General features: G+C 42.2%; 1 protein-coding gene across 1 annotated transcript; it reads right to left on the bottom strand.

Moving 5' to 3' along the window:
* Positions 1-2,796: 2,796 nt before the first annotated feature.
* Positions 2,797-11,662, bottom strand: LOC134748180 (uncharacterized). Its single transcript, XM_063682892.1, has 11 exons — positions 11,242-11,662; positions 10,276-10,470; positions 9,164-9,346; positions 8,878-9,074; positions 8,239-8,372; positions 7,575-7,708; positions 6,756-6,884; positions 5,790-5,901; positions 5,221-5,356; positions 4,413-4,497; positions 2,797-2,997 (listed from the first exon to the last, which is right to left on the bottom strand). The coding sequence occupies exons 1-11, from the start codon at positions 11,620-11,622 to the stop codon at positions 2,851-2,853; spliced, it is 1,833 nt and encodes a 610-aa protein (XP_063538962.1). The 5' UTR covers positions 11,623-11,662; the 3' UTR covers positions 2,797-2,850.
* Between the last annotated feature and the right edge of the window lie 629 nt (positions 11,663-12,291).

Below are 12,291 nucleotides of genomic sequence, written 5' to 3'. Positions count from 1 at the left end.
TAAATGTTATAGTATTCATTTGATATAAAAATCAAGTAGCTTGGCATAAGGTATAGAAACGTGCTAGTTTTGATTTAAAGTGCTATCCTTTCTAGAACCCAAAGCATGCTAAGAAAATTAGAATTGTAATGTTTTCTACGCAACATAACTGTAAGGGTTCTATCTAAGATCAATATTTAGTATGACTGTCAACGATCTGTATTTTATAGGACTATTCTTTAGATGTATTTGTTTTTGAAATGATTATTGACAGGTACAAATTGTTAATGTCATTGAATGGTGGACAGAAGGCCTAACCTTCGTGGTTAATGTAAGTGAACCATATCCTAAGATCGGCACTGTCAGAAACTGCACAAAACCGTATACCGACCAGTGGTCTGGGGTCGTGGAGAAAAGTGATGTTTATACCAGTGTTAAGCTATGTCCACACTTTGCTTTTCAAGGGCATTCGCATTAGCGCATTCAAGAGTACAAGCGAGTTAATAACGGAATAATCGAATTCGGTCTAAGCGGTTTAGTGGACGAGGCATTCTGACGTTTAAGATAAACTTAAATCGATTATAAATGTGGGCATATTGAACATGTTTAGTAACTAGTAGGACCACTGGCAAGGTAACTCGCCTTAGTAGTGTCACATCATCCGATACTGGCCAAATTCTTGTACATTTTGTACGACTAGAATAGGCAGTTTGCGGCGTTCAGAGGCGCCGGCACCTACATAGATAGGACATAACGAAATAAATTATAAATTTTTAAAAAACGTTATAAATATATAGTGGAGGGCACGACACACTCGTGTACATAGGTTGATATTTATTGCCCGCCCGGACTGAGCCTCCGCTATAACCAGACCGTATTTATATAAGTTCGGCACATGTTGTTTTGTTTGACGAATTGTTATGATTTATTGTATACACTGGTAACTCAATAAAGCAGTGGGTCTGGTAATTGGTGTTTGATTTGACGTAATTGTCTAGCCGTATATTATTATTATGTTGATTTCTGGGTACAATCGGAAGACCCTTTTGGCTCGGGAGCATGTTACTTTAAAAAGTAAAAATTAAGTTACAAATAGAGTTTTGAATGATTCACGGTTAGTTTCACTAGACTTATATTGACCGGGATATAGACCGTGATTACCTTTTGTATTATTTGTGAGCTCCCGATATTTCGACGCAGTTACATGCATCATGTTCACGGGTGACTGAAGATAGCGGGTGGGTGTCAAAGTAATCACGGTCTATATCCCGGTCAATATAAGTTACAAAAATGTTGAAACATTCTTAAAGGCACTTTCAGGGGACTTGGCAGTTTTTGGAAAGTGCCATTTAGTGTTTTTTTATTCATGGATCTGAGCCGCGGTGATTGAACTATCACCACAATCGGATGAGAAATTATTGTAAATTCTTTATTCATTTGTTAAAGGAAATAATAAATAGGTTTATTACAATTCTTGATTATTGTTGTTATTGAAACAATGATGAATGATGAAAGCTGTCCTACCTGTTAGTTTCCTTATTACATCGATCAATAGCAATTATGATGCTTAGCGGTGGCAGCATGGTTCCATTTTTATCGGCTGTCGCTAAGCCTGTCACTTTCGCACTTACATACTTGTTAGAAAGTGACAGGTGATAAAACATAAAAGTGCGACCGTGCTACGGCCGCTGGTAACATTGAGTGACCAGGGCGCATAGCCAACGTGCCAATCGTTAACGCTCCGTGGCGTATCGCAGTCATCTCTCTCTATCACTCTTCCATACTAGTGCGCCAGTGATAGTTGCGTTTCGTTCGCTACGGAGCGTTTACGATTGCACGTTGGTTACGCACCCTGAATACTTGAAATTTGACCGGAAAATCAATGAAAATTTAGGCCAAGCAATAAGAAGGTACAGAGGGAAATGCTAGGAACACAATATTAAACTTCGTAGCTTTGTTTGGACTAGTTAGGAGGTTAACATATCAAAAGTCTCCGGCCATAACCCTGGTGCTGGGGGGAGGGGGGTTTGAAGGTTCCATTTTTCGGTTTTTCGATTATATCTCGGAAACTATGCATCTGAGCGACTTGGCCACTTATACAAAATGAAAAGAGATTTAATTTGTTACAAGTTTTATTCAGTCAAGTTTTTCGATATCTTGTATAGTTTTTGAGATATCCGCTCTTGAAGGTTTATTTAGGGCTCATTTTTATCTTGATTATCTACATCAGTAAAGCTGCTAGGCCGGGTTTGGTAACGTTTTCGTATAAATCGGGGGTGCTGAATTCATTTATGGTATCAACATTGACACCTTTCCGAAGTAACACTCAGCAGTAGCAGAGAGCTAGTAAAGTAAAGAGCCACCATTGCAGGTCCAAAGAGCCGCGGCTTGCCGACCGCTGGAGTTAGTTATAATAATCGAGCGACATGATGAACTTGTCGGTGGCGTCGTAGATATCGTGCAATGTCAAATTTTTACAAGCAATAAAAATAACCAAAAATTACAAATATGGAATCAATGAAAAATCTTTCCGGAAGAAATCATTTAATAGTAAAGTCAGTAGGTAGCAGAATCAGAGAGCTAGTAAAGTAAAGAGCCACAATTGCAGGTCCAAAGAGCCGCGGTTTGAAGATCCCTGAAGTTGTAATAATCAAACGACATGAACTTGTCGGTGGCGTCGTGGATATCGTGCAATGTCAAATTTTTACAAGCAATAAAAATAACCAAAAATTACAAATATGGAATCAATGAAAAATCTTTCTGGAAGAAATCATTTAATAGTAAAGTCAGTAGGTAGCAGAATCAGAGAGCTAGTAAAGTAAAGAGCCACAATTGCAGGTCCAAAGAGCTGCGGTTTGCCGACCGCTGGAGTTAGTTATAATAATCGAGCGACATGATGAACTTGTCGGTGGCGACGTAGATATCGTGCACGGCTTGGTTGTACGAATCGTCTGACTCTTCGGGCTTGCGGCGCGTCACCTGAACCGCCTTCCATGCTACGCTCTCTTTTATCGCTTTCTGGAAGAAATCATTCAATATTAACCCTTAAATGCATAATGATGTATATATGCATCGTATATTTGATGGTCCGTGGCTCAATATGCAGCTATCCAAAATCACATTTATTACTTTTATACAGCATGACACATCTATTTCAATTTATTAAAAAGTTATACAAAAAATCATGCATTTAAGGGTTAAGGTCGTAACACACCGTCGCACCGCACCAAGGTCATTGTGCGACGCATCCATAAGTAAGAGCGAGAAAGCGATATCTCTTTCTCGCTCTCGCTCTGACCTTGGTGCGGTGCGATGGTGTGGTACGCCCATTACAGTCAGCAAAAGCACAGAGTGAGTAAGGCCGCGGCTTCGACACGCGATTGGCGGCGCGGCGAGCGGCAAATCAAGGCCGTTCATACATTTTCCGTGGCCTAATAATAGTTTTTAGCCCCGTTATCAATTTTGCAATACATTGAAAATTAGGGTTAGCAAAAGTATGGGGTAGGTAGGTACCTATTTAGGGAACCATAGCTTCATCGTCGATGCCAGACTTCTCCCAAATAAAATATTAAAATAATAAATTTACCAAGAAATAGATATTAATTGAAAAGTAAACCCTTGTAGACGGAGATCTACGGAAATAGGTTTGCAATTTATAGAGCAACCAAATCCCTCTAGTTAGTGTGCCTTCCTATCATTATTAATTAATTCGGGCGCCTGGCAGCTATTCAGCGGTGGGTGTGAGAGTGGATGGGTTGTAAAATAAATTGAAGGAGTGCTTATAGAGCTCTGAGTTTAGTGTGATATAATAGCTATAATTATGTATTTAATTCGAATATAACATTGCCAGGCGTTTTAATTGGGGGACAATTCTATTATATTTCCGTAACGGTATATAACCTAGCTCTTAGACTATTGTGCCTTGACACCCTCGCAACGCTCAAGATTATTTTTGAGCACTCGCTACGCTCGTGGTTCAATTTTGCAAATCTTTCGCTATAGGGTCAGTCTTAACAACTGACGCGCGTGGCTACAACCCAATATCACAAAAAAAAAATAGTACTACCGTAATACAGAACGGAAACTTTCTTCAAAACCGGTCTGATGAAAGTCTGACAGCGGTTCAGGGTCGAATCATGCTATCCCTTTCAAATATATGGCACTAACCCTTTCGGCTATTTAGGATTGTCAAAATTCAAGTCATTATCTTATCTATGGTCGTGCACGCAAAGCGATCCGACGTCAAAGTTGTGCCAACCCTAATTGCTCGGAGCAACTGTGATAATACTATTACTTATTCTGCAATGCTCAGCCGAACGGAGCCCGGAGAGTTTGCCCGAGAGGGGGAGTGTCCCCCCACTGCCTATGTACATTTCTACAATGCGACGGACACGGTAGGTGTGGCGGTCAAGGGGTTAAACTTTGAAACTTACTTCTTCCCTCTCCTTGAGTATATTGGCGTGATACGATTCGGATTCCTTTTTCTTCTGAAGTAATTCTGCAGAAGTTCTGCTGTACCTGTAAACGAACATTATATTAAACCCCCGGCGGAAATTAACCCTTAAATGCATAATGATGTATATATGCATCGTATATTTGATGGTCCGTGGCTCAATATGCAGCTATCCAAAATCACATTTATTACTTTTATACAGCATGACACATCTATTTCAATTTATTAAAAAGTTATACAAAAAATCATGCATTTAAGGGTTAAAGAGGGGTGGAAAAAGTTTGAAGTGTGTATACGAGGGGCGATTGAAAAGTTCTAAGCCTAAGGTACTTCGAGGTTGCATATGCGTTAATAGCACTGGCCACTAAAAAGAACAATTAAAAAGTAAATTATTAAAGAAAACAACACCGTCTACGGGAAAAAAAAATACCCGTGGACCCACTGTGGTACAAAGCAGTGGAACCACGGTTAATACGCGATTAACAGAGGTTTGTAAGAGGTTGCTAAGTTTTATGAATGAGGGGGTACATTTCGCGCCTTTATCTACTGACCAAATAGTTTGCCCACTTATGTGTAATAATCAGAGCCCGGAATTTTCGCGGCAACACAAAAGACTGTCGCAATCTTGCTAGAGTTAGTTTAGAAATATTTTTTTATCGATATCGATAGTTGGGTAATGGGAGAAAAAAATGTTTCTAACTCTAGCAAGATTGCGACAGTCCTTTGTTTTGCCGCGAAAATTCCGGGCTCTGGTAATAATTTATAAATTAAATGACACCAGAGATTACTTGTGCTTAAGCAGACTGTGGGCCAGATAGTGTATAGGGTTCTTGGGCTGTTGATGGCACACATCATAAAGCGCGTCTGGCAGGATGGACCCCAACGAGTCCCATAGGTATTTCACCACTTCGCCGTTCAACGTCCCTGGAATAGTAAATCTAGTGGGAGGGCAGTGGCATGGAAGAGTAGGTAGTTGAGGACTCAAAACGGCCTGTTTTTTTTACATTTAGGGCTCTTTCCAGTGGGAAAGTAGATGTCCAGTGGGACATCCACTTTTCTGCAGGATCCCGATTTAGTAGTATACGTACGAAAATAGTAACGTTCACAAGAGTATTCTGTTTGCACTGGGATACTTCACGCATACTACTAAAACAGGATCCTGCAGAAAACCGTACCCGCAGAAAACTGGATGCTCAGTGGGGAAAAGAGCCCTGGCCGCGGACCAGACGCTCGGCGAGCGGCAAATCAAAGCCGTTCAAACATTTGGTAGAGCGCAAGCGCAATGTATGAATGGCCTTGATTTGCCGCGCGCCGCTTGCGTCCAGTCCGCGGCCTAAACGATCAACGGTCAACCTACGTTTGATATCTACAGGTTGTGCGTCGGGCAGTATCACGCCGTCAGTCTGATCCTGGATGCCCATCGCGCACTCAGCTTTGGTGCTCTCAGAGTGGCCGCAGTCGCGCGAAACCTATTATCAAAAAATACATCGAGTAAGATGTGTTAGTCTACCGTAACAGAACAGTCATTGCCGTCATTTGTACAGTCAAAATATCTCTTTCTCGCTTTCACACGATGGAACAGGCCTCGGTTCGGACACTTCGGACCAAGGTCGCGGTCCGGTACGCCCGTCTGTAACGACTTTATGACACTCGTGCTTCGAATTTTACAGCTAAACGAGATGGCGCTGTACGGCACCAAACACACCAAACATTACGCGATAACTCTGATGGTCAAAAGTTGACTTAACAATTCTTACTTATGGGTGCGTCGCACAATGCCCATGCCCATGCCCGGTCCGTCCAAGTCGCCGAAATGAAGATGCTTCGGTGGATGTGCGGAGTAACGAGGCTTGATAAGATACGCAACGAGCACGTTCGCGGTAGCCTCGGAGTACGTGATATCGCCGATAAGCTACAAGAGAGTCGACTGAGATGGTTTGGACACGTGAAAAGAAGACCTCCTGATTACATCGGGAATGTTGCTATGGATCTGAACATTGCTGGGTCCAGAAGAAGAGGAAGACCGAAGATGAGATGGGCAGATACCATAGCAAAAGACATGAGGGCCTGCGACGTTTCAGTAGACGACACGTCCGATCGTGCGAAGTGGAGAGAATAGACAAGAAAAGCAGACCCCACAATCAGATGGGAATAATAATGCTAAGGAGAGAGAGGGTGCGTCGCACAATGACCTTGGTGCGGTGCGATGGTGTGTTACGACCATAAAGCCCGTTTTACGCGATCTACGCAATCGACTCCACACTCGCGTTCGCGGCTTTGCGCCGCGATTCGCGCCAGTGTTGAGGGGGCTTAAAAAACAAACCTTTTTGAGGAGCGTATCATCGCCGAGCTTGTAAAGACTGGCGCAGTCGTCTTTTTGGTAAATCTTCTCGTCATTTCTGAGGATATAGCGGCCAATTTCGTCACAATACGCTACGGGCTTGACGTAAGGCTAAAAAACAAAGGTTTCTTATTGGCTAGTTGTCCGTCTCGCACATTAGGAAAGAAGTGGGGAAGTTGCAAAAACAAGATACTTTTTTTTATGATATAAGAGGCGAATGAGCAGACGGATTACCTGATGGTAAGCGATTACCGCTGCCCATAAACACCCGCAAAACCAGAGGGGTTTTAAGTGCGTTGCGGGCCTTCAAGATGGGAGTACGCTCTTTTCTTTAAGGTACTTACATCACTTGGTTAAAATTCTAATTCTTTGACCGCCACAGACGTTAACGACGCGCGCTGCTATAGCAATATCAAACTTCGTGCATTTCCGACGTGGCGTTTAAAGGGTAAATATATAGTCCAAGAAATATTGTGTTTATGTTATTATAAAAACTGAAATAGATGTCATATATTAAAGAAAAAGTGACGAAGCCCTTCAGTGGTAAAGGCCGGATTCGAACCGGCGACTTTAGCAAACCGGGCTAACGCCTTGAACCCGTAGTGCAACCCGCCACGGCGGAACCCGTCCCAATTTCTCGACTATATGCCATCTTACTAAGACTAGGCGTCTTTGACCAACTCTAAGGACAAGCAGTGAGCGCTTTGCACCTTCTATACGAATTCCTTGCGGAATTACGATATAGCCCAAAGTTATATTATTATAATTAATTAATGATTATGCGTCTAACATTACACGTACCTTTCTATAGTTCCCCTTGCAATCCAAGTGATATTTATTTAGCCCGTGATCAAAATGGTAGACCATGTGTCCATATACGTCTATAGAATATGGTCCTATTTCGTTATTATATATCATTCTTTCTTCAGTTGCACCTAAACAATGTGTGACAATGTACTTAAATTTGAAATAGTTCCAAAAAAACTTACTACGTAAGCAAGATTAGATCTTTCTTTTCTGGTGACCTGAAAGGAATCCTGCTTAAAAGGGGGCCCCATTGGTGCGTTGCGTTCGTTGTTTCTTCGCATAACGCTGCGTCGTTTTACATATATTTTTTTACATACATTATGATATGCCACCATGCTTTGGCTAGGTGGGCTGGGTCTAGGCCAACAGTAGTTTTTTTTTTGCGAAAAACTAATTATAATTTGACAATACGATCCCCCGCTCTCTGACTATAAAAATGGATCAGCCCTTACTTTGACTGGTGGAGAGTAATAAGGTAAGTACCTAGATACCTACCTACCTAACTATAGGCCTAATCATCTTATGAGAGGATACCTATTGCTCATCAGAAGTATGTGTTTTTAAACAAAGTGTTGTTATCACTAAATAGGTCAAAGAAAAATCATATTGGTTTCAAAATTTTAGACAGTTATATATCTTCCAAGATATACCCACTTACTTCTTACAATGAAGAACGTAGTCAAAGCTTTAGCGGCCTTAATCAGGAGTTGCTTTAACTCCTCCTTCCGTTTAGTAAAATTTGCGCCCATCTGCTGCCAGCACCAGTTTTTGGAGCCTGGCAACTCTGTCGTCCTTTAAATAAACAAGTTGTCAAAAATAGTTAGGGAATAAGTGCAGTGAGTATGCAATGCACTGTTGTTTCAGGCGATGTGCTGCTTAGGTTGTTCCTTAGTTCGTAATACTAAAGCTCATCAACGGATAGGCGTAGGCTGGACCGCCAGTCACCTTTCCCCATTTCCTTTTTGGGGGATAGCCAAGAGTTAATATCGTGGCTAAGGCAATAGATCAGCTTACTGTATTTAGTACGATCCAAGGAACAAATTGACTAAGTCCCAGGGTAAGCCCAAGGAGGCTTGTGTTATGGGTACTCAGACAACGATATATATAATATATAAATACTTATATACATAGATAGAAAACCCCCATGACTCAGGAACAAATACTTATCACACAAATAAATAATGCCCTTACCGGGATTCGAACCCAGGACCATCGGCTTCACAGGCAGGGTCACTACCCACTTAGGCCAGACTGGTCGTCCGAGCGGGGACAAGTGGGAATACGCCAAAAGCCTTACATCCTAGACTCAAAGATGCTCTCTTCCCTGTACGCTCTCTCCAGCTCCGTCTTCAGCGTGTTCAGGTTGTCGGCGACGCGCTCAAACTCCGCGTAGCGTTTCTCAAACAACTCCAGCTTCTCCGTAATCTTCCATATGGTGTCGTGGTTTCCGGAGTTGAGGACCTCGGCGCGAATCTTCTCGATGTCGTTACCGAGCTTTTGGAGAAATATACGTTTTTGTTAAGTCTGCCCATACTCTGAGGGATGAATTTGCCTTCCCTAAAATCTACACATTCTACACTAACCTCAACTAAAAGGCAATGGGAACCATAACACTTCCGACGCGTGACCATCAGCTGTTCCTTGTTCTTGTCGTAGAGTTTATTCAGGAGTTCAGAGACATTGCTTTCGCGCTCGTTCTCAAGCTGCTTCAGGTTGTTCCGCGTCTGGTTCAGGATCTCCTTCAAACTGCCTCTGATTTCTGGGAGCTGGTGGAGTGGAATGAAATACACTCAAATATCAAAATTCCCAAACTGAAAGTTCGGACACAAAAGTTTGGGGAAAGATGGGAAACAAGAAACAACCAGTTGACGTTCAGTTATTTTAGTTTTAGTTTTTTAGGACCTAGCTACATAAGATTAGCTACGTGCCTTTTGTATTTTTCCGGGTGGGACTATACTTTTAAAATTACTCGTAGTTAAGTCTAGTGCCCAGGGTTATTTAACTAGCGTAACGTCTTATGCATTCGTGGCAAATGCCAAATCGGTTTGTAATCCGGATACGGAAGATTGCAAGTTAGATAACAGTTTGTAATAATATCGTCCCTATTATACTAACATGATCCGCCAGCAACATCGACAGGTACTCTTGAGCGTACAGGAACATGCTTGTCCTTTCAACTCCACAGACTTGACGTATTGCTCTTTAGCGAACACCAGGACTTTCTCCTTGCGATCCATCTTCACGCGTAGCTGTATCTCGTGCAGCTGGTTCATGGGCTGTTTGAACTAAGGTTAGACAGTTATACTAACATGATCCGCCAGCAACATCGACAGGTACTCTTGAGCGTACAGGAACATGCTTGTCCTTTTAACTCCACAGACTTGACGTATTGCTCTTTAGCGAACACCAGGACTTTCTCCTTGCGATCCATCTTCACGCGTAGCTGTATCTCGTGCAGCTGGTTCATGGGCTTTTTGAACTAAGGTTAGACAGTTATACTAACATGATCCGCCAGCAACATCGACAAGTACTCATGAGCGTACAGGAACAACTTGTCCTTTGACTCTACAGACTTGACGTATTGCTCTTTAGCGAACACCAGGACTTTCTCCTTGCGATCCATCTTCACGCGTAGCTGTATCTCGTGCAGCTGGTTCATGGGCTGTTTGAACTAAGGTTAGACAGTTATACTAACATGATCCGCCAGCAACATCGACAAGTACTCATGAGCGTACAGGAACACCTTGTCCTTCGACTCCACAGACTTGGCGTACTGCTCTTTCGCGAACCCCAAGACTTGCTCCTTGCGGTCCATCTTCTCCACGCGCAGCTTTATCTCGTGGAGCTGGCTCATGTGCTCGCGGAACTTTGAGGTTAGATCGTCGTGTATCTACGAGATGGCGAAGTTTTGGTAAAATCTTAGGGGACAAGGATATCGTGTTCCTCGTCATCTGTTTTTTATAAATACTTAAATAAATATTACACCTACGACAAGTTTAAACAGATCAACCTAGTCAATTCAATGTCAATAACCAATAAAGCTTCTGTTATTGTAGTTATATTAAACTACTTTTAGAACTTATATACATACCCCCTTATTCATAAACGTCTACTAAAGTTAACAAGCGCTAATAATCGTTTGTATCCCTTTCCGACGTATTGGTATGCTAACAACTTGACAACTTTAGTATAGGTTTATGAATAAGGGGGTAGAAAACATCCATAACTTAAGAACAAATATTTGTATTAAACACAAATAAATGCCCATAATACCAGGATTCGAACCCGAACCCAGCATCGTAGATACGGTCACTACCGACTAGGCGAGGCCGTCATGTTACTTCCCACACAGGGCTTGGAGACATACTCGTATGCCCTCTCTTGCACTACATAGGTTTCACTGTGCTCATGCTGGGCTACCAAAAACTACATCAAACGATAAGGTACGCCGCCCTTTCGAAGAGGCTTGAAAAAGGGTCGATGATCAGGCTGCGGACTGAATGCACGCGACGCGATCGGCGGCGCAAAAAGCGGCAAATCAAGGCCATTCATACATTGCGCTTTACCAAATGTATGAATAACGGCCTTGATTTGACGCTCGCCGCTCCGCCGGTCGCGTGCGTCCAATCCTCGGCCTAAGCTTAGCTTACCCAGTGCCCACCTTTTGTTGCGGTTCGGACTCTATTGGCAAGAATTCCTCCAAAAAAATTTTTTCATAGTCCTTCCATAAACATATAGTATTAACAACGTGCAATACCATAAGCTCCTTATCTACGGTTTCTTCGGCTTTGTGACAAAGATAATCAGCTCGTTTAACAGCTAAATCCATAGTTTCTCTCCAATAAACGATGAAACTCTTCACAACTGCCTTCATTTCATCATAATAAGTGTGATAATATCCATCCTCGTATTTCACGGCGTCGATAAGTTTTACAAAGCTGGCTACTTGAGGCTTTATACCGTCATCGTTGTCGGTTATTACACGAACGACTCCTAACACGACATTACTCACGCCAGCAATAAAATGTTTATAATTATTCATTTTATTGAAAAAAACTTGTGTAAAATTTGAAAGAAACGTAAAGAAATTAAATTTATGCCATTTTTTGTTACGGTTATAATTTTGAATAGGGCACCGGCAAATGTCTATACAGCCAAATTTATTTAAATTTATATCAATGAGAAAACACGAAAAACCGAAGATGCGATGTTATTTTTAAGTAAAAAAAAACGAAGAAAGTAAAAGCTTAAAGGGCGCTCCGGACTACGCGGCGCGGAGCCGCGAACGCGAGTGTGGAGTCGATTTCGCTGATTAGCGAACTAGACTCCACACTCGTGTTTGCGGCTTCGCGCCGCGATTCGCGCACGAGTGTGGAGGGCCCTTAAGGACTCGCATCTAGGCCATAACTTGGAAAATTTTAAATTTCTTGAATTAAGAAGTGAACCAACGTCGTAGATAAATAAATGATCAAAAAAAAACGTCGTAGATAAAAGCCTGTCAAGACGAGGACAGTCCGATCAAATCAGGCCGTGCGGACTCACGCCGAATTCGCCGCCGTACTGACGCAATAATACCAATTTGTGACCCTAGTATTTGCGGTTGGGGGCATTTTTTTAATGAGGGCTATCGTTTTTTTGCTCACCAGTCGGCGCCTCTGTTCTTCTTCTTTTAAAATTATGGCTTCAGCCCAGTGGGCTATTTCACCAGTAT

This window comes from Cydia strobilella, chromosome 16 (assembly GCF_947568885.1).
Source record: "Cydia strobilella chromosome 16, ilCydStro3.1, whole genome shotgun sequence".
NCBI lineage: Eukaryota > Metazoa > Arthropoda > Insecta > Lepidoptera > Tortricidae > Cydia > Cydia strobilella.
Note: the sequence above shows the minus strand (reverse complement) of the source record. Positions and strands in the feature narration are given on the sequence as shown.